Source organism: Amblyraja radiata, chromosome 28 (assembly GCF_010909765.2).
Source record: "Amblyraja radiata isolate CabotCenter1 chromosome 28, sAmbRad1.1.pri, whole genome shotgun sequence".
In the NCBI taxonomy this organism is placed as follows: domain Eukaryota; kingdom Metazoa; phylum Chordata; class Chondrichthyes; order Rajiformes; family Rajidae; genus Amblyraja; species Amblyraja radiata.
In genome coordinates this window covers 1,794,579-1,817,207 of record NC_045983.1, presented here as the reverse complement: position 1 = coordinate 1,817,207, position 22,629 = coordinate 1,794,579, and the positions used below count along the sequence as shown (strand labels likewise).

Genomic DNA, 22,629 nt, shown 5'->3' with positions numbered 1-22,629 from the left:
TGGGTCTGGGTGGAGGTGGTTCTCTCGGCCTAGGCCGATGATGTCCTTCTGATGTTCACCGACCCTGTTGACCTGCGGAGGATGCGTGAGTGCCAGCAGGTTTTCTCAGCTGTATCCTCTGCCAGGATCAACTGGGGGAAGTGTTCTGGTCTCTTGGTGGGTCAGTGGCAGGTGGACTCCCTGCCGGAGGAGATGGCAGTTTATGCGTGGAGCACCACATACCTCCTCCAGCTGGGGGTCTACCCGAGTCCCACTGAGGGGGCTTGGCCAGCGAACTGGCAGGAGCTAGAGACGAAAGTCATCGCATGACTAGGGCGTTGGTGAGAGGTGAGAGCATTGGTCATAAACCAGTTGGTGGCCTCTATGTTGTGGTACCGGCTGGCCACTCTGGTCCTACCCTCTTTATTTGTCACCATGATCCAGAGGAGGTTGGTGCACTTCTTCTGGGGAGAGAGGAATCACTGGGTCTCTGCTGGAGTTCTGAGTCTCCAGTTGGAGGAGGGTGTTCAGGCGCTGGTTTGCGTCCATACCCAGGCGGCGGCTCTCCGTCTCAGAACCCAGCGGAGGTATATGTATTCCGAGATGGCACGCGCTGGCAACGTACTTTTTCTGCCTGGGGCGCTGCCTCCTGGAGGGCACACAGTCCCGGCAGCGGGCATTAGTCGAGACGCTGGGCGGGAGTTGCCTGGCTTTTATTGAGATATACTTAAAGCCAGGAATCTGGTCACCTTCAGCTAAGGCGTTGCTCCACAGAGTGAGGGGGGTGTTGTGACTGCGAGGGTTACTGGTCCTCACCCTGCCAAGGTGGGTATCGGCGTCCGTGCCCGGGTGCGGATGGAAAGGGAATACGCCCTGTCTACGGGCACCCTGAGGGAGTTCCGGGACCGCTGTGCACCGAGGGGGGTTGAATGTATCCTTGACAAGGATTGCAATATAATTGTTTAGCAGTTGCTGAGCATATTTGTTCGTCTTGTATTATGGTGGTGTTTTGTTTTATTGTAGTGTCAATACTATTTTAATATTTGAATAAATATTTTTGATTTAAAAAAAAAAAAAAAAAAAAAAAAGTGGGTATCGAGGATGGTACGTGGAGCGATTCCGGCCGAGGTCACCCCTGCTTCATCGGAATTGCTCATAGGACCTACGGCCCGGGTCCCTTCCAGAGAACCGGCCCCACGCAACATGAGCCGCCTTTTCGAAATACCCAGCGTAACATATAAGATCGTGAGGGGCCTTGATTGGGTGGATGCACCGAGGATGTTCCCAATGATCGGGGAAACTAGAACTAGGGGACATAGTTGCAGAATAAGGGGGGGCTCTTTTAAAACTGAGATGAGGAAGAACTTCTTCACCAAGAGGGTGGTTAATTTATGGAATTCACTGCCCCAGGGAGCAGTGGAAGCAGAAACGTTAAATATATTTAAGTCTAGAATAGATGGTTTTTTAGCTGCCGAGGGGATAAGGGGCTACGGGGAGAGGGCAGGGATATGGACCTAGGTATGGTTAGTATAGTAAGACCTGAGTGATCTCCTGGACAAGTGTCGATTGCCTGGATTGGGGTCGGAGAGGAATTTCCCGGATTTTTTTCCCCGAATTGGACCTGGGTTTTTATCCGGTTTTTTGCCTCCCCCAGGAGATCACGCGGTTCTTGGGGTGGAGAGGGGTGATAGCGGTATGAAGGGGAGGGTAGTGTCTTGTGTTCTGTGTCTTGTGTCTACTGTTTGTGGGTAAGTGTGTCTGTTTAGTGTTCAGCCATGAGCGAATGGCGGTGCGGGCTCGACGGACCTGGTGGTCTACTCTCGCACCTACTTTCTATGTTTCTATGTTTAACGCTGAGAGCTGCGTACTGTACAGGCTGCTCCTGCACACCTTACAGCGGGTTCATTGTTTCGACTTTTTTGTTTTTTTTAGTATGTCCAAAAGTATGTTTTCGTGTTTCTCTGTATGTCTTATGTGGGGGGGAATAGGGGGAAACCGTTTTCAGGCATCCACCTCGACAGAGAGGTGACTTTCTTCCTTGTCGCTTCTTCGCCCCCCTCCTTGCGGCCTTACAGCTGGTTTGGTGTGGCCTTTCCCGGAGTCGGGCCCGGAGTCGGGCCCAGAGCTTCAGCGGCGGCGTAGCGGGACTTTAACATCGCGGACCCCCTTCGCGGAGTTCGCCTACGGCCTACAACATCCTGGAGCCTCTGTCTGTGGAGCTTCTGGCTGCAGGCGTGGAGCGGACCTTTCATCGTGGAATGGGCGATCCCTCGCTGGGGGTCGCCAGAGAAGAGCTCCGACCGCCGGCCTGCGGCCTACAACATCTGGAAGCCGCGGTCTCCGGTAAGGAGATCGGCGATTTGACCTGTCCCGACGTCGGCGATCCGACCGTCCCGACCAGAGGGCCCGAACATCGGGCCGTCCATAGCGGCGACTATGGATGGTCAGGGTCCCGACCATGGGTGAACAAGGATAGAGGAGGAGGACTGTCTGAACTGTATTGTCTTCCACCACAGTGAAGAATGCTGTGAATTATGATGTATATTATGTCCTTTCTATTTGTAACGCTGCATGGTAAATTCATTTCACTGCACCTGATGGTGCATGTGGCAAATACATTTGAACTTGAACTTGCTTACCCTCGTCATCTGTCCTGTCACGCCCTGGCGGTCCGTGTTACCACCTGACGACGGGAGCGGACCCCAGTGGAGGTCTCTCTATAAGGGAGCCCTCCCCCTTTACATCGGGGACCTGGGGTGGAGAGTGTAACTGTGGCCTGTAACAGGTACTTGAGCCGGTTCATGGACTCGCCAGCCGCCTGTCACTTCTGCGGCGAGGAAGAGACCGTGTTCCACGCGTACATGCAGTGTGAGACGTTGCAGCCCCTGTTCGACTATCTGAAGGGGCTGCTCCTCAAGTATTGGCTGCATTTTAGCCCCACGCATCTGATATTTGAGCACCGGTACAGAGGGGAGAGGGTCGGGATGGAGAGGGGGGGTCTCCCTGTTGGTCTGCTCCTGGGCCTGGCCAAGATGGCCATGGCTGCAACGGGGTTGGCTGTCTGCCCCTTTTCCTGGACTATGTCTGTGCTCGCGTATCCCTGGAGAGGGAACATGCGATGTCCATGGTGACTTTGGAGGCCTTCCATGAACGCTGGTCACCGCGGGAGGTCGAGTGCATTGTTGATAGAGTTGGCAAAATATTAATTTGATGACCGTTTGTTTGTAAACTGTCAATATAGGCAGCCTTTGATTGTGTTAATAGTCCGTATGTTTATTTTAATTTTTTTGAATAAAAGTATTTGTATGATTAAAAAAAGGAGTGGGGGAGTACATTGTGACGTCATTCCTTTTTAAAAAAAAATTTAAAAAATGTGTAAACTGCCGTTGGAGCGCTGGAGTGCCCTTCCCTCCCGGATTAGGGAATGCATCGGGACGTAATTCAGATTTTTTTTCCCGAAATGGGTTAGTTTTTGGGGCTGTTTTTCAAATTTCAAGGAGTAATAACTTCGGAAATATAGGTGGGAATGCAACGGGAAGATGTTTATCGCCACCAGGGGAAAAATGTAAGTAGGGTGTGTGAAAATGGGAAGGCTGTGGCCTCGCGTTGGGAAGAAGATAGGAAAACCAGATTGACACAGAGACACGTCGTGGCACAAACACAAATAATAGAGAGACTTTTAGTATTATAGAGATTGGGTCAGGTACATGAATTAGATGGAGCGCGGAAACAGGCCCTTCGGCCCACGGAGTCTGCACCGACTAGCCTTGCCCCGTACATTAACACTATGTTACACACATAAGTGTCAATTTACACACACACCGCCAATTAACCTACATACCTGTATGCTTTTGGAGTGTTGGAGGAAACCGAAGATATCGGAGAAAACCCATGCAGTCAAGGGGAGAAAGTACTATTTCCGTAAAGACAGCACCCGCAGTCGGGATCGAACCCGGGTCTCTGGCGCTGGATGTGCTGTAAGGCAGCAACTCTACCACTGCACCACCGTGGCCCCCCCTTTGATCATATTGAATGGCGGTGCTGACGATCCCGTAAATTGGCTTTGAGCTTTATGCCCCGTGGACACCTCCTGCAACAGACCTGGAGTGCATGAAAGGTAAGACCCCCAGTTCTCCTTACCGGTCCTTTGTCCAGCGTTTGCTGCCGTTGTTGATTCCCTCCACATTTCTCTCTGGTTCATGGACATGGGGTCGAGCAAGGGAGGAGCCTCGGACAAGTCTCCCACACCAGGCAGGTTCCCAGGCCTGATGCCGAGGTATGGCAGCGGCCTTCGGGAGATTCTGCCGAAGTGTGAAGTAAAGGTCCCGACCCGAAACGTCACCTCCCCAACTTCTCCAGGGATGCTGCCTGACCTGCTGCTTTACTCCAGCACTTTGTGTCTTTCATACATGTCCAGTAAGTGTAAGGTACGATGAAATGTTAATAATCGAAGAGATCTTCTCACTATCACTGAAAGTAATAACAACTGGGTGAAGCTGGCATATGACATGCTTGTTTTAATAGGTTGGGTTATCAAATGAATGAGGAGGGATTTCATAGAACCTTACCGATTAGTGAAATGCGTGGATAGAGTGGATGAGGAAAGGATGTTTCCAAGCGGGAGAGTCCAGGACCAGAGGGCACAGCCTCAGAATAAAACAATGTACTTTTAGAAATGAGATGTTGGAATTTCTTTAGTCAAGAGGTTGGTGAATCTGTGAAAGTCATTGCTACAGGCGGCTCTGGAGGCTAAGTCATTGGGTATTTTTAAAGCGGAGATTGATATGTTCTTGATTAGTAAGGGTGTCAAAGGTTATGGGGAGAAGGCAGGAAAATGGGGTTGAGAGGGAAAGAGAGGGTAATGCCTCCCACGCCTTCAACTGCAGGACACAATGATGGATGGACGAGAAACGGGAAATTGGTTGGTGGGAGATGCACCAGTACATCGAGCACATGGGCCCACCGGACATTGGAAATGGCGCTAAAACATGGCGGCGCCTTCATGTGTTTTATATGCAAAAATAAATTCACTGTGCAGTTGCATAGGTGACAAATAAAGCACCATTGAACCCAAGAATGGAACTCACTATCAAAACATGGAGAGGACGCAGGACACAATTTTCTGGAGTCCGCGCGCGCATGCGCACACTCGCGAGGCTTCGGAGGCTCAATCCAGCACTAAATGCAGCTCAACTGCCTGCCTCACCGGGTTAACTAACAGCCCTGCCTGGACTGATGGGATACCAGCGCTGCTTCTCCGTACTGGACATATTTCCCGCAAGCCCAGGCAGGTTAACCTGGCGGGGATGTCGCCCACCTCTCAAAACATGGGGGGGACGTGTCACCTCTGGCCCCCCCCGGGTTTTCCGCCCCTGATTGAACCATGTGCAGGAAGTAACTGCAGATGCTGGTTTACACTGACGATAGACACAAAATATTGGAGTACCTCAGCGGGACAGGCAGCATCTCTGGAGAGAAGGAATGGGTGGCGTTTCGGGTTGAGACGCTTCATCAGACTGAGGGTCCGGGGAGAGACAAACAAGAGATATAGAAGATACATAGAACAAATGAATGGAAGATATGCAAAAGACAATGAAGAAGGCGACATGACATTGCACCTTGACAGAACCCTGGTGCATTTGCAGGGCTGCCCACATTGGGTGAGAGTTGAGTGAGAAATTGCGAGGGAGCGCAACGACCAAGCCCGAGGGAGCATAGCGACTGAGGGGGGAGGGTGTGGGAGGCTACGGTAGGGAGCTTTTGCATTTTTCAGCTTAAAACTGTGCAATCTGGTACATACTATAGCGAGTCTTTTAACTTACACTTGAATGCAACATTTATGCTTTAAATTGGATTAGGTATGAATAAGGTTAGGCTAAATTACATTCCTAATTACATTCCACAGTAGAGCCAGGCTCTGATCAACAGGTGCAGCACATGAATGACCTTAGTATATTCATGTATGGAAATCAGATTATAATTCATGCTGTTATGCATATATATAGAGAAAGAAAACATAGAAACAAGGCAAGAGGAGTCAGACTTCCATCACTGTTCTGCACAAATAAATTAATTAACCTTACCCTTTGACTATAGAAATAAGATGAAAATAATGCCAAATATTCAAACAAGTATATGGTTCAATGAAATTAATATATATGGAAACAGGCCCTTCTGCCCACAAAGTCCACACCGACCAGCAGTCTAACATACACCAGTTGTATCCTACACGCCAGGGACAATTTAAATAAGCTGATTAGCCTACAAACCTGCACTTCTTTCAAATGTGGGAGAAACTGGAATATCTGGAGAAAACCCATGTTGTCACAGGGCGAATGTACAAATTCTGTACAGACAGCACCCGTAGTCAGGATCAAATCTGGGTCTGTGGTGCTGTAAAGCTCTAAAGCAACTCTACAGCTGCGCCATCGTGCCACCCCATTAAATTATTTTTTCTGTAATATATTTATTATGGTGTCACATCAATAAAGATGAACACATGATTCCGATTTCTTCCCATTAGTTGGATAACACACATCTCCAGTCATTGTGTTTTATGGCTGGTTTTCAACCTCCTCAGTCTGAAGGTCTCGACCCGAAACATCACCCACTCTTTCTCTCCAGAGATGCTGCCTGACCCCCTGAGTTATTCCAGCTTTTTGTGTCTATCTTCAGTTTAAACCAGTACCTGCAGTACCTTCCTACATTCTTTGTTGAGCGAAACAGGTCCTATTCTCATAATATTATTCACCTCAACTAAGTATTTTCTTCACCTCTGTTGCTGCAGAGAATACAATCCCAGTTATCAAATCTTTCTTCAAAGTGAAAAAAAATTCCAGTCCTGCCAACATCTTAATAAATCGCCCCTGGATTCTCTCCAGAGCAATTGCACCCTTTCTACAATGTGTCATAGACTTACAGCATGGTAACAGGCCCTTCATCCCAACGTGTACATGCAGATCAAGATGCCTCATCTAAATTAGTCCCATTTATCCGCATTTGGCCCATATCCCTTTAAACTTGTATGTGTTAGGTTGTGTGTTAGGTTGTGTGTGAGTGCGTGTCAGTGAAGCGGCAACAACACCCGGAGTGAGCGGAAATCCGGAGACTTGGCGACGTCCGGGGAACGTTTCCCTCTCCCCCACCTCCCCCCCCCCCAACCCCCATCTCTTCCCCCCGCCCCCCCGCCAGCCCAGGTGCACTGTGTCCAGCTGGTGTCAGGGAAAGGTGAGGGTCAGTGACCCGAGGGTCGGACATCGGAACGGAGCCTTAGCCCGAGATTCCGGAGGCGGTACCGACCCCTCCTCTCAATGGGTCCGCTCCTGGCTCCGGGCAGGGGTTAAAACTCCATGTGGTGTGGGCAGAGCGGCCGACGGACACAGAGCCGCGGAGGTGAGGGTGGGAGGTGTGAGCGGTGCCTCAGGGGTCGGTGCTGGGACCACCGCCGTGTCTGGGTCTGGGTCTCACCTATCACACCATCTGCACGGGAATGTAAACTACTTTTTTTCCCCCAAATCATCCCATGGGCCGGATTGGATTGGCTGGATGCGGCCGGTAGTTTGACACCCCTGCTTTAAACCAATGCCCATGAATCACATATCCCGGGAAAGACTATGCATTCACCTTATGTTTAAGGAAGAACTGCAGATGCTGGAAAAATCGAAGGTAGACAAAAATGCTGGAGAAACTCAACGGGTGAGGCAGCATCTATGGAGCGTTTCGGGTCGAGACCCTTTTCAGACTGATGTAGGGGTGGGGGGGGGGGGAAGAAGAAGAGGCGGAGACAGTGGGCTGTGGGAGAGCTAAGAAGGGAAGGGGAAAGAGGGAGAAAGCAAGGACTACCTGAAATTGGAGAAGTGAATGTTCATACCGCTGGGGTGTAAACTACCCAAGCGAAATATGAGGTGCTGCTCCTCCAATTTGCGGTGGGACTCACTCTGGCCATGGAGGAGGCCCAGGACAGAAAGATTGGATTCGGAATGGGAGGGGGAGTTGAAGTGCTGAGCCACCGGGAGATCAGGTTGGTTATTGCGAACTGAGCGGAGGTGTTGGGCGAAGCAATCGCCAAACCTACACTTGGTCTCACTGATGTAGAGCAGCTGACACCTAGAGAAGCGGATGCAATAGATGAGGTTGGAGATGATGCAGGTGAACCTCTGCCGAACCTGGAAAATTCACATGCACATGCATTCACCTTATATATTCCCCTCGTGGTTTTTACTCACCTCTAAAACATTTTTTTGCTTTATTTTGAATTTCCAGCACCTGCAGATTTTGGTTCCATGAATGTCAAATGGCATCATTAGTACTGCAGTTACATTGCCATTTTAAATAGTGTGCATCAATACAATCAAATTGCTTGTTCTTTACAGGAAACCTGCCGACATAAACCTATTATCATTAGTGAGTGTGGAGGAGATCTGGAAGCTTTGGGCGAATTGAATTGTTCGTGACTTTCTTTATTATGATTATTTTTTGATCAGCGTGAGAATTGCGCGAGTCTCACGCTCAATGCGTGAGAGTTGACAACCCTGCATTTGGAGGGTTGTTGACCGGTGTGGGCGCCCCCGAGGAGGGGCGTTGTCTGGCCTGAGGGCGGAGAGGAGAGGCCGGGCCCAGGGTGGGTGCTGACCAAAGATCGCTCTATGATCTTTGGTGGTGACGGACAGAGGGGTGCGAGCGAGGCCGCGGGGATGCGCGTACCTGAGGGCCGCCTCCACCGCCGTGCGCACTCCCGCCTCCGTCCCGCCTCCACCGCTGTGCGCGTTCCCGCCTCCACCGCCGTGCGCATTCCCGCCTCCACCGACGTGCACGCTCCCGCCTCAGTCCACGCGCCGTCGGCCGTGCGCCCTCCCCGCGGCGCCATGACGTCCTCATGTGCCGCCGCCGCAGCTTGCCACTGACGTCACTGTCTATGGGCGGGCAGCAAGATGGCGGAGCGGGGCGCGCGGGCCGGCCGTGGGGCGCAGCCGCTCGTCATCCCCCGCAACGCGGCCGAGGAACAGCGGCTGAAGCTCGAGCGCCTGATGAGGCACCCGGTGAGGGCCCACCCTCCCTCCCCCCCCGAGAGAACCGTGGTTCACAACCCCTTCCCCAGAAAAGGGAGAGACGATCCTCGCCCCTCCCCGTCTAAGGGGGTCTACTCTCCCCTCACCATGTCTGAGAGACAGTTGGTCGACCCACTACCCCCGCGCCCCCTATGTTGGGGGTCAACCCACCCGGGGGGGGGGAACTATCACCCCTCGCCAAGGGGTGAGTGGGATTGGGGTTAAGGGCAGACCTAGCTGGTGCTAGAGCAGACCCAGGCCAGCTGTGAGGTTACTTTGGGTTAAGATATTCAGCTTAAGTTTTGCTTATTTGTTGTAGGAGAAACAAGTATCCATCGCTGAAAAACCCAAGGAATGGGCTCCACGGCCACCCCCAGAATTTGTTCGAGATGTTATGGGTAGGTGGTGCTTTTACATTAAAAACTCTGCTTTGGTATTGGGTAATGAATGGTCCTGCTGTTAACTGTATACTTTTTCTGTTGCATTTGACAAACCCAAAGCAACACTTCACACTTGTCTGGGTTAAACTCCATTTGCCATATCCAGCTGGGCCAAGTCCTGCTGAATCCATTGACAATCACCTCAATCTGAAATTTATATTTTAGTTTAGTTTTCGTCTAGAGATACAAAGCGGAAACAGGCCCTTCGGCCCACTGAGTCCGCACATTAACACTATCCTACACGTACTAGGGACAATTTACACATACACCAAGCCAATTGACCTACATAGCTGTACATCTTGGAGTATGGGAGGAAACCGAGGAAAGAAAATCTCGGCGAAAACCCACGCGGTCACGGGGGGGACAGTGCAAACTCCATGGGATATGAACGTAGACTCCAAGATCCCCCTGCACATGCTGTTCAGAGTCTTGGCATTGACTACCATACAACAGCACCTGTAGTCAGGATCGAACCCGGGTCTCCGGCGCTGTGAGCCAGCAACTCTATCGCTGTGCCACCGATAGTTTGATAGTTCCAGTTAATACACACCCCCAATAAGCCAGCTGGACTTTTTATTTTTACTTTTATTTTACTTTTTCAATAGTCTGAAGAAGAGTCTTGTCCCAAAACGTCATCCTTTCCATCTCTCCAGAGGTGCTCCCGCTGAGTTACTCCAGCTTTTTGTGTCTATGGCCTTTTCTTTATTTGTACTTGGGAGCAATGATTCCTAAACTTAGTTTCCCACCTGCTAGTCTCCCTCCCCCAATGATTTCCGCCTGTGGTTCCCTGTAGCTCGCTTTCGCAACTTCCCATTGGGAGGATTGCCTGAGATAAGTTTATACTTATTTGAGAAAGCAATGACAAGCCAATGTAAATTCTGCCCCGTTTTATCCTATTGGGGTACAAATGATGACGTACTGCTCATTCATGGTGCAGTAAGCCTGACAGCAGAAGTTCTGCAATTTGCAAATGAGCAGATAGCACAGGAACAATGTTTGTGCCGATCATGATGCTGTTAAACTGATTTCACGTGCCTGCTAATCTCATCTGCCTGTACATGATCCATATCACTCTTTTCCTGCACTTCCATGTGTCTATCCAAAGTCTCTTAAACACCATTATTGTATCTGCGTCCACAACCACCCTTGGCAGTGCATCCCAGGCCCCCATCACTCTTTAAAAAGCTTGCCCCTTACATCCCCATTAAACTTTCCCCCTCTCACCTTATTGCTACGCCCCCTAGTGTTCCCCTCTCACCTTATTGCTACGCCCTCATTTCCACCCTGGGGAAAAAAGGTTCTACCTGCCTACCCTATCTATGCCTCTCATAATTTTATATACTTCAATCAAGTCTCCCCTCAACCTCTGACGTTTCAGAGAAAACAATCTAAGTCTATCTAACCTCTCCTTGTAGCTGAAACCCTCTAATCTAGTCAGCCTTCTGCACCAGGTCCCAAGCCTCCAAATTATTTTCTGTAATGGGGCGACCAGAACTGAACATACTTAAAATGCGGCCTAACCAAAGTCCTGTAGAGCTGCATCATAGCTTCCCGACTCTTATATTCGATGCCACTAACAATGAAGCTAAGCATACCATATGGTTTCTTTACCACCCTATCTATTTTTGCTGCCACCTTTAGTGGGCTATGGACTTGGAGAGGTTTTGCCTTTTCTCAAACGCTGAGTGCTATCTTGACTGTACAAACCCGATGTCCAGCAAATTGAGTGTGACATTTGTGCCGTGGTTGCAGGGTCAAGTGCCGGTGCAGGGAGTGGAGAGTTCCATGTCTACAGACACCTACGTCGCAGGGAGTACATGAGGGAGGAGTTCATGGAGAAGCAAGCAATCCAGGTAATGGAAAAATGAGAAACAGACGTGTGTCATTGACATTTAGTAGGAAAAGTGGGACCCAGTGAATGTGTATTTCAGAAGTCAGGTAGGTTAACATTCCAAAATATAGCATTTGGGATTGGGGGTAATATACTGGCATGGACTGAGAATTAGTTGGGAGACTGGAAACGGTAGGAATAGACAGGTTATTTTTCTTAGGAACAGTCAGAGTGGAATTGATTGGGTAAACAGTCAGAACCCTTTTCCCCAAGATGGAAATGTCCAACACTGGAGGGCATAGCTATAAGGTGAGTGATGAAACTTTGATGGAAATGTGTGGGACAAGTTTCTAAACAGGCAGTGACTCCTGTGCGGGGCAAGTTTTTTACAGGCAATGCCTACAGTGATACTGCAGGGAGGCAACAGTGCTGGGCCCAGCTTGTCACTATTTGCTAGATTTGGATGACAGGAGCTAAATGTAACAACTTGCAAATTTTAGGGTACTGTCAAGAGGTTGCAAAGAGGTTCCCAACTGATTTAGACAAGTTTTTTGTTGTTGGCAAATGCATGGCAGATGTAATTTAATGTGGACAATGTGAGGTTGTCCACTATGGTTCTAAAATCAGAAAGAGCTTCTATTCGGAATGGTGATTTGAGAAAATGGGACATTCACCAAGAGCTGGATGTACTTTATACCATTTGTTAAAAGCAAGCTTTAGTTGCTGCAAACATTTAGACATTCAGACGATGGTCAGGTGGCCTTCATTGCAAGAGGCTTCGAGTACAGGTGTATGCACACCTTGCTGCAGTTGTACAAGGGTTTGGGGAGATCTTGTCTTGAGTGTTGTGTGCAGTTTTGATCCTCATGTTATGAAGGATGTCCTTTGCATCAAGAAAATGGAACGCGGGTTTATTGGACTGATTCCTGAGTTGGAAGTACCGATGCATGAAGGGAGTTTAATTCACCTATATAGGATTATGTATTTGTAATCAATACAGTGACATTATAAGATGACGTTTTGCCACCTAGTGCATTAGCCCATTTAAACTAATTGCTATTTTAGCTGCATGTTATTAGTTTCCTTTTTTTTTAGAGATACAGTGCCGAAACAGGCCCTTTGGCTCATCCAGTCCGCACCGACCATCTGCAGAACCGGCTTATTCATAGAATACAGAGGGTTGTGGTGGAAGATAGATGGATGTGTGTGACCATCCTGGGATATATATAAATGACCTAGACAGAAATGTAGATGGGTTAATGACACGAAAATTGGAGGAGTTGCAGACAGTTATGAAGATTGTCGGAAGAAGGGTTTCGGCCCGAAACGTTGCCTACTTCCTTCGCTCCATAGATGCTGCTGCACCCGCTGAGTTTCTCCAGCATTTTTGTGTACCGTCAGAAGATACAGCAGGATATACTGTGGAAATGAGCGAAAAATGGCAGATGGACTTTAATCATGTGGTTAAATGGCATGAGGTGTTGCACTTTGGGAGGTTAACTGTAAAGGGAAAGTATACAGTTAATGCCAAGACCCGTAACAGCATTGATGCGCAGAGGGATCTTGGTCTGAGTTCATAGCTCACTGAAGGTGGCAGCACAAATAGATAAAGTGGTAAACAAGGTGTATGGTATGCTTGCCTTCGTTGCTAGGGGCATTGAGTATAAGAGTTAGGAAGTCTCTAGGTAACGTTGTTACAATCCTTGTAAAACTGCCCTTGTGACAAGGCTTGTCCTCGATCACAGCTTTTGATTTTAGTCAATAGGGAACAAGATGCTAATTTCCTAGTATGAAAATGACCATAACATTTTTAATACTGAAGATATGAAAGGTAAATATTAACGTTTTTTTAATGCTTTATCTGATGGGATAAATTACAGGCTTGATTTTTTAAATCTCAAAATTTTGTGACATTCCAACTAGCGTTTTGATTAGGCCGCATTTGGAGTATTGAATGCCGTTTTTGTTGCCACATTACAGGAAAGATATGGAGGCTTTAGAGAGGGCGCAGAGGAGGTTTACCAGAATGCTGCCTGGATAGAGAGTTTCAACTACATAGAAAGGTTGGATAGACTTGGATTGTTTTCTCTAGCATCAGAGGTTGAGGAGAGACTTATTAGAAGTATATATATATTACTAAACTAAGTGGGACCCGTTGGGTCCCATGTTCACACGGGAGGGCTGGTCCCCCGACGCAATATTCCACCTCTCCACCAATTCCAATATTGGTGGCCAGTGGGGGGGCTTTCTGGAGCGCTGGTATGGGTTCTTGGGGTGGCAGCTCAGTCCCTCAACCCTGATCTGCTGGCACCTCACTCACAGCTGGTGGGTTGGCAGTTGACTCATGGCTATTCCTTGAAATTCCATTTCAAGCAGGGTGCAAGGTCACCAAATTCAAATCCATTTACCTACCATTTCAAGTAGGGTGCAAGGACACCAAATTCAAGTGCAGTTTCCTACCACTTCAAGCAGGGTGCAAGGCCACCAAATTCAAGTGCGGTTTCCAACCACTTCAAGCAGGGTGCAAGGCCACCGAATTCAAGTGCAGTTTCATACTACTTCAAGCAGGGAGCAAGGCCACCAAATTCATGTGCAGTTTCATACCACTTCAAGCTGGATCCAAGGCCACCAAATTCAAGTGCAGTTTCATACCACTTCTAGCAGGATGCAAGACCACCAAATTCAGTGCAGTTTCATACCACTTCAAGCAGGATGCAAGGTCGCCAAATTCAAGTGCAGTTTCATTCCGCTTCAAGCAGGGTGCAAGGCCACCAAATTCAAGTGCAGTTTCATTCCATTTGAAGCAGGGTGCAAGGCCACCAAATTCAAATGCAGTTTCATACCATTTCATGCAGGGTGAAACCACCATAAAACCACACAAAACACCAAACTCACAGTTCAGTAGACATTCAGTGTGTTCAGTTGATTCACAGCTCAGACAGTCGTGACCTCTCCCTCACCCATCATGCAGAGACTGAGCCACACCCACACTTCCGGGTTTTATAACCCCTCCCCCTCCCACCGGAAAAGGTGTGGCCTTCATGGCGTGATTGACAGGAGAGAGATTCTCAACATTTTTTAAACACTAATAACACTTTTATTTTTCATTGATGGGAAGAATTCTCTGCCCCTGCTCAGCAGAGGGGGACTGAGTAAGATGGCCAAAAATCACAGACGTAAGTGGTAGCGTTTTATCTAAAATCAATATACAGTGCAAACAGGAAGTAAGTGCATTTGCAGTAGGGCCTTTTAACTTCAAGCCAAAGCACCCAAGCCACCATTTGCAGTAAGTAGTGCCTTTCAACTTCAAGCCAAAGCACCCAAGCCACCATTTGCAGTAAGTAGTGCCTTTCAACTTCAAGCCAAAGCACCCAAACAACCATTAGCAGGCAGTGCCTTTTTACTTCAAACAAACCATATTTTCATTTTCAAACCACATTAAGGGGACTCACAGTTGAGTAGGATATTTGTTCAGTGTTATTCAGAGCTCACAGAGATGTGACCCTTTGGCTTCATCCATCTTGTAGAGACTGAGTGAGGCACACCACTTCCTGGTTTTATAGTCCCTCCCCCTCCCTCCAGCAGGGGCAGCAGAGAGAATGGTGAATTTTTAAAAAACATTAATATCTCTCTGATTTGTCATCGATGGGAAAAATCCTCCGGTCCCGGAAGGGGGAGGGGGGCTCTGGGCGAGGTGGCCAAAAATGACGGCCGTAGGTGGCGGCGTTCTCTCAGAAATCGCAGCACAGCGAGCCAAAAGTGGTCAAGATCAGACTTTTAGTAATATAATAGATGTAAATAAATGTTGAGTAATTTCCCTTGGGCATATTGCTGTATAATGTATATTCTGTTGAATAAAAAAATAGTCATCGTTGTTTGCAGCAAGCATTGATATTTTGAGACTGAGGAGCAATTTTCATACAGAAGGTGGTGTGTACATGGAACGAGCTGCCAGGGGAGATAGTGAGAACAGGTAGCATGACGGCATTTAAAAGACATTTGTACAGGTTCACGGTTCGGAAAGGTTTAGAAGGCAAATGGGACTAGCTTAGATGGGCCATTTTTGAGGGCATAAACCAATTGGGCCAAAGAGTATGTTTCCGTGCTGTCTGAGTATATGGAACGAGCTGCGAGAGCAGGTAGGCGAGGCAGGTACTGTAACAGCATTTAAAAGACACTTAGACAGGTGCATAGATAAAAAAAGTTTGGAGGGATATGGGCCAAACATAGAGGAATGGGACTAACTTAGATGTGATGTCTTGGTTAGCATGAATGAGTTGGGCTGAAAGGTATTTTCCATGCTGCATGACTGTCTATGATGTGACTGCTGATTCAGTGATAACCCTCTGCTGGAAGGGCTGCAGGGGAGGCACAGTGGTGCAGCGGTAGAGTTGCTGCCGTACAGTATCAAAGTCCCTGGTCCGATCCTAACTACTGGTGCTGTCTGTACAGAGTTCGTACATTCTCCCTGTGACTCCGGGTGCTCCGGTTCCCTCACATACTCCAAAGACGTGCAGGTTTGTAGGTTAATTGGCTTTGGTAAAATTGTAAATTGTTCCTCATGTGTAGGGTAGTGTTAGTGTACAGGGTGATCGCTGGACGGCGTAGACTCAGTGGGCTGAAGGGCTTGTTTCCGATCTGTATCTGTAACCAAAGCCTGGTTCCCAGAATTAGAAAGATGGTAAATACTGGCACTATGTGATGATGGTGATTGTAATGGGTGCCTTGAGCACTTTACTGTCCACCGTGGGGCCATCTGTAATGCATTGCTATGGCAATGGACAATTGCTAGCCATTGTTGCCTACTGTAAATCTGCCTACTATTCAGTGTGTATTTGATGTTGTCCCGTGTGGCTTCACTTCATGGTCAGATCTTTTACTTCTTAGCATCGTCTGGACAAAGAATTCCAGAGGAAAGTAGACCAGAACAAGAGAGCAGCAGAAGAGAGGACAGATAAACGCAGGAAGAAACGGTAAGAGCAGCATAAGTTCCAGGGGACATTGTTAGTGATTGGCCATGACAGCTAGTGACATGTTGTTATTTTATCCCCACTGAAATCAAAGGAGTTGCTGCATACCGATATCCCTTAATTTGTGAACATTCAGAGTACAGATTTTTGGGAAAATGCAGCATAGGTCTCTTTCCTAATTGTAGTGATTACCTGAGATGTTTGAGTCAACTGTGAGCGCTTGAATTTCAGGATGTTTTTTCTCATTACAGTCAGAAGTTAAAAGAAAAGAAAATATTGGCAAAGAAAGTAAAGGAGGAAGAAAAGAAAGACATTGATGGTGAGTTATGAATTTGTATCAACCTTGCCACTGTTTTAACGATATCGAACTGACATCCAATGCTGCGTGAGTAGAAATTTCCTTCAATTCAGTGTTGGGTCTTTAGTTTTCCATCACCAATTTGGTTTCTTAGTGCTGAATTCACCTTTGTCATTGTTTGAAACGGGATCAAACTGTTTGTAATCTGGGCTTTATTTGAACATGATGAACTTTGGACCTCATATCAACACCACCACTAATTCGAGAAAAAAAAATAATGCTAGAGGCACTTGCAAGGCAGGCAGCATGTGTGGAAAGTTGGGAATACTTCAGCCCTTTGGTCCATATTAGAACTGAACTGATAATGATGGTACAGGGCACAGCGGTAGAGTTGTTGCCTCACAGCGCCAGACACCCGGGTTCGATCCTGACTATGGGTGCTGTCTGTGCGGAGTGTGTAAGTGTTCTCCCTGTGACCGCGTGGGTTTTTACCGGGTGCTCCAGTTTCCTCCCACACTCCAAAAGCGTACAGGTTTGTAGGTTAATTGGCTTCTGTAAAATTTGTAAATTGTCCCTAGTGTGTTGGATAGTGCTCGTGTATGGGCTGATCACTGGTCGGCGTGGACTCAGTGGGCTGAAGGATCGAATCTGATTCTGTAAGGCAGCGACTACAGCTGCACCATTGTGCTGTAAATATGTGATATTTATCTGTATATTTCAATGTGTCATGGTGCTAATATTTATTAGTAGTAGATAAGGAAAACACTGAATTATTTGCATGAAGGAAAATGTAAAATTATTCTAGGAACTTTGTACTTTAATTGCAAGAAGGAAAATAATAGAAGGCAGGATATTTCAGATTAATCCATGTATCAGTGAAATATTTTCCAATCTGTGCATTAGAGTGAAATATTTTCCAATCTGTGCATTAGGGTCTGAAACCTCAAGCAGTGGTGAAGAGGAGGTGGAGGTGGAAGTTCCAGAGGAGAAGCCAGATGATTCTGAAGCACCAAGTTTTATTATGGGTGGTCGGTAACCCGATTCCTGATGGGCGTTGCGGTCTGTGCTGGAACCCCATTGTCAATTGATGAGTGATAATGGTGTTTGCTCATCAGGGACTTTGAACGAAGGTTCCCTTTCTATGCAAAGGCAAGCAAACCCTCTGACGTTCACTTCATGTAATTATTTGCTACATTTGATATTCAAATAGGAGATGATTTGCTATGCTCTGACTGTTGTACAATTTAATGAACATAGAAAGTTAGTAAACATTTTATACAAACTTTTCTGTTTTAAGTGTGTATATTGAGCTCAGTAAAATAACTCAAACTCAGTAATGCAAAAGTAAATTGGATCAGAAGGAAAGTTTTGTTTGCACTGCCCCCACTCCTATAAAACCATTAGACAGGAACAGAATTAGACCATTCAGCCCATCGAGTCTGCTCCGCCATTTAATCACGGCTGAAATATTTTTCCCTCTCAACTCCATTCTCCTGCCTTCTCCCCCTAACCTTTCATGCATCTTTCTCGCCACTCTCCCTCTTTAAGTATTGCCATTTTGCATCAAGCCATCTGGATCCAGCCCCTGTTCCACTTCATGTAGAAAAGAACTGCAGATGCTGGTTTAAATCGAAGGTAGACATAAAATGCTGGAGTAACAGGCAGCACCTCTGGAGAGGAATGGGTGACGTTTCGGGTCAAGAAGGGTCTCGACCAAAAATGTCATCCGTTCCTTCTCTTCAGCCTGCCCCGCTGAGTTACTCCAGCATTTTGTGTCTACCCTGTTCCACTTCCCTGGTTATTGAGGGGAGGGAAAGGCAGATCCCAAGCGAAGAGTAGGTCATAAGTGATTGGAACTGAAATAGGCCATTCGACCCATCAAGTCTAGAAGACAGAAAGGTCAGTTTGGGAATGGGAAGGGGAATTGAAGTGTTTATCAACTGGGAGATCGGGTAGGCCAAGGCAAACTGAGTGAAGGTGTTCAGCGAAACGATCGTCCAGTCTGCGTTTGGTCTTGCCAGTGTATAGAGTCTAGGGTTGTGGATTCCATACCGTCATACTTGAAGAGAATTAAGGTGGATTTACACCCATTTTAAGATATTACAGATTGACCTTGTTATTCCCTTTGTTACTTTATATTTCTCTTGTTCGCTTGGAAAGTTCCTCTTAATGCAAAGGTGCGAAGAGGTGGAATGAGAGAGGAAAGAAAGGATCCGAGATTTTAAAGGAGACTAGACCAAGTGCAGACCCGTTGGGTCTGCTCCCCCAATGCAGCCGTTCCCTACCCGTAGCCCCCACGGGAGACGTGGTCCTCCAACTCAAGCGGCTCAGGAATCAGCAGTGCGGCTGTTTTTAAATGGCGTCTTTGAGGCGAGATGCGGGCGCCAGCAGCCGTTATGGTCGCTGGCCAGCAGGAGGCGGCAAAATGAGTGAGTGGGGGGGGGGGGGGGGGGGTGAAGGATTTTATTTAAAATGTGTACATAAACACGACGAAATTTAATGAGGAGTGGATACTTTGAATGAAAAGTGAAATCTCTACCGAAATGGAAAAAAACTCGGCGTTTCTGGGTCTGACGTTGGCGTAGCAACGCATCAAAGGCTGGCAGCCACAAGTCAGAAACACACACAGCCAGCCAGCCACAGAGTTTTAATATTATATGGATAGATATAGATAGATAGATAGAGAAAGAGACCGGGCTTTGCATATTGAGAGAGAAAGAAGGGGAAATACTTTTATGTTGTGTCCTTTAGGATGTCGCAAGGATATACTTTTGAGTTGTGTTCGCTGTTGTAATGTAGGAAGTCATTTCTAATCATCAGGAAAAGTGTAGTAAATGTTTATGGTTTCGCTATCTCACTAGGTGTCAGTCTGGTGAATGATATTGGACCGGTTCCAATGTCAACACATCCTTTCTGAGAAGAATAACCCAAGTCTGAACTCTGCACCCAATTGTCCTTGATCGGCGTCCTGTAACCACAATCATGTTTTTGACTTGTATTTTAAACCATTTATGTACCCAATGTCCAATTCCTAATTACCCTATTTTAAATTGCATTTTGGCAACCATGAGCTATCTTTAAATGTCCCATAGTCGAACTGTTAATTCATCATCCCTTCAGTCTTCTTCCTCCATTTACATTGTGTTCCCATTCCTGTGTTTAACCTTGCTCATCCTAAATCACATTCAGCGTATGTGTTATCTGTGTAATACCCAGGTTCACTTATCAAAGTTCCAGGCCTAATCTGAATTTTCTGCAACTTCTGGAGATTGGATATCCAGCCTGGATATTGACCACTGTCTGTTGATGCACAAATAATCCTTCATCACATTTTCGAAGCGTGCCTCCCACCCAACTGTTCTCCTGAATGTTAGTATTAGCAATGGGCTTGGTTCTCATTATAAAGCAAAATTAGTTGAAGGCTAAGATGTTACTCCTTGGAGCACAAGAGGCTATGGGGGTGATCTTATAGATGTATATAAAATCATGTGGGGAATAGATGTGGGCGAGGAGGGGAACGTTGAATCGCGGGCCGATTCGGTCGAGGGCGTGGAGGAAGGCCCTGCATGAGCCTGGGGCTTACCCAGATCAGGAACTGCTCCAGTAGATCGAGTGTGCGGGTAGGACAGACTTTGGAAATGGCATCAGAACATGCTGTGCCTCCTTGTGTGAATGCGCAAAAATAATTTCACTGCAGTTGCACATGTGACAAATAAAGAGCCATAGATAGAGTAAATGCAGAGAATGTTTTTCCCAGGCCAGGGGAATCAAAAACTGGCCTGCACTTTAGGTGAGAGGGGAATGGTTTAATAAGAAACCGAGGGCAACTTTTTCACAGAGAAGGTGCTGGGTGTATGGGATGAGCTGCCAGAGGAAGCAGATGAGACAAGAACAATAACATTTAAAGGTCATTTGGACAGGTACATGGATAGGAAAGGTTTAGAGGAATATTGGCTAAATGGAGCAGATGGGACTGACTCAGTTAAACATCTGGCTGGCATGGACAAATTGGACTGAAGGTCCTGTTTGTGTGTTATATGAGACCACCTGGGAAATTGGGGCGTAGAGTAACTTGACACCGTACATCCAGTTTGCATGGGAAGCAGCTGTGATCTCTCACCCTTGTCTATGAGCATACTCATATTTTGTTTGGGTAGCTTACAACCCAACGGTATAAATATTGACCTCCAATTTCAAGTAATAATGCCTCTCTCCCCATGCCTTGCTTTCGTATCCTCCCTGCCCAACCCCAGTGCGTATACATAAACTAAACCTCCTGTCCCTGGGTTCCCCGTTTTACTGAAACCCATATAAAAACTTATCTCCCGCATTTCATTTCACTCCTCTTCTTACCTGACACCCTTTTGTTTTATTTCACTTCTAGCCCTTGTCACTTTCTCCACCCATCTACCAACAACCTCCCCCACCCCCTCCCTCCTGCTTCTATCCACCTATCACTTGCCAGGCTTTTGTCCTGCCCCCATCTCTCTTCCCGCTTTCTCCCCACGCCAGGCTGAAGAAGGGTCCCAACCGAAACGTCTGTCTATTCTCGCCACATACGGTACCTCACTCCTGAGTTCCAGCACGTTGTATTTTGCGTGCACATAGGAAGAAGGATATAGTTAGAGCCATGGAGTCTTACAGCATGGGAACAGGCCCTTTGGCCCAACTTGTCCGCACCATCCATCCGTCTGTTTGATGTTAATCATCTCAGCCCCAAGAAATCACTGCAGGTTTGCATGGGGCGTCACCATGGCAGGAAGAAGCCGAGGACAGACGAGTCGGTATTGGAATGGGGAGGGGAACTGGCGTGGTAAGCAGCTGGGAGCTCCAGATGGCCATGACGGATAGGGGGCAGGTGCTTGACAAAGCAGCTGCCTGGGCTGTGCTGATGTAGACAATGGCCACATCGATAGAACATAATACTATAGCAGAGATAGACGTTGCACATGAATCTTTATTGGATCCTTGACTTCCTCATCAACAATCCACAATCTGTACAAATTGTCAACAACACTTCCTCCTTGATAACTATCAGCATGGGAGCACCTGAAGGCTGTGTTCAGTCCCCTGCTCTACTCACTCTATACTCACGTCTGTGTAGCCGGACACAGTTACAACTCCATATTCAAGTTTGACGATGACATGACTGTTAGACGAGTTACGCTTGATAATGAGTCAGAGTATAGGAGGGAGATCGATCAGCTGAGCAAATGGTGCCACAACAACAACCTTGCTCTCAACGTTAGTAAGACCAAGGAAATGATTGTGGATTTTGCAAAAAGGAAGGACGAGGATCCACAGACCTGCCCTTATCGACAGGACTGTGATGGAGAGAGTCAAAAGCTTCAAATTCTTTGGCGTGCATATCTCTGAAGATCTGTGCTGGATCTAGCACAATTATGTAATCATAAAGAAAGCCCATCAATGCCTCTACTTCTCTAGAAGATTGAGGAGATTTGGTATGTCATTGAATACTCTCTTAAATTTCTACAGGTGTACAGTATAGAGCATATTAATTGGTTGCATCACAGTCTGGTTCGGCAATTTGAATGCCCAGGAGCAAAGAAGACTGCCATCACGTATACAGACCTTCCCACCATCGAAGGGATCAATAAGTGTCTCTGCTTCAAAAAGGCAGCCAGCATCATCAGAGACCCGCACCACCCCGACCACACTCTCATATCACTCCTGCCATTGGGGAAAAAAGGCCTTATAACTGTAACATTCAGGTTCAAGAACAGCTTATTTCCTACAGCCATCAGGCTATTAAATCAGCATCTCTGGAGAAGGAATAGTTGACGTTTCGGGTGGAGACCTGAGAGTCACGGCAAAGAGATATGAAAAGGTACATAGAAAAAAAGAACGAAGAAAGAATTAATGCGAAGGGGAGTTTGGAGAAGCTGGAGTAACTCAGCGGTACAGGCAGCATCTCGGGAAGGGGCTGGAGAGAAAGCAAGGGCTATCTGAAATTAGGCAAGTCAATGTCAAACTGGGGGTTGGCACCTTTTCTGAAGGGGCGGTACAACGACAGGCCCCTTCGCTACCTACCCCTCTAGTGATT

General features: G+C 47.3%; 1 protein-coding gene across 1 annotated transcript; it reads left to right on the top strand.

Annotated features, from left to right (window-relative positions):
• Positions 1–8,874: 8,874 nt before the first annotated feature.
• Positions 8,875–17,848, top strand: prkrip1 (PRKR interacting protein 1). Its single transcript, XM_033045557.1, has 6 exons — positions 8,875–9,017; positions 9,346–9,424; positions 11,219–11,319; positions 16,185–16,270; positions 16,519–16,586; positions 17,498–17,848. Exons 1-6 carry the CDS (start codon positions 8,910–8,912, stop codon positions 17,599–17,601), a joined length of 546 nt encoding a protein of 181 aa, XP_032901448.1. The 5' UTR covers positions 8,875–8,909; the 3' UTR covers positions 17,602–17,848.
• The last annotated feature ends 4,781 nt before the right edge of the window (positions 17,849–22,629 follow it).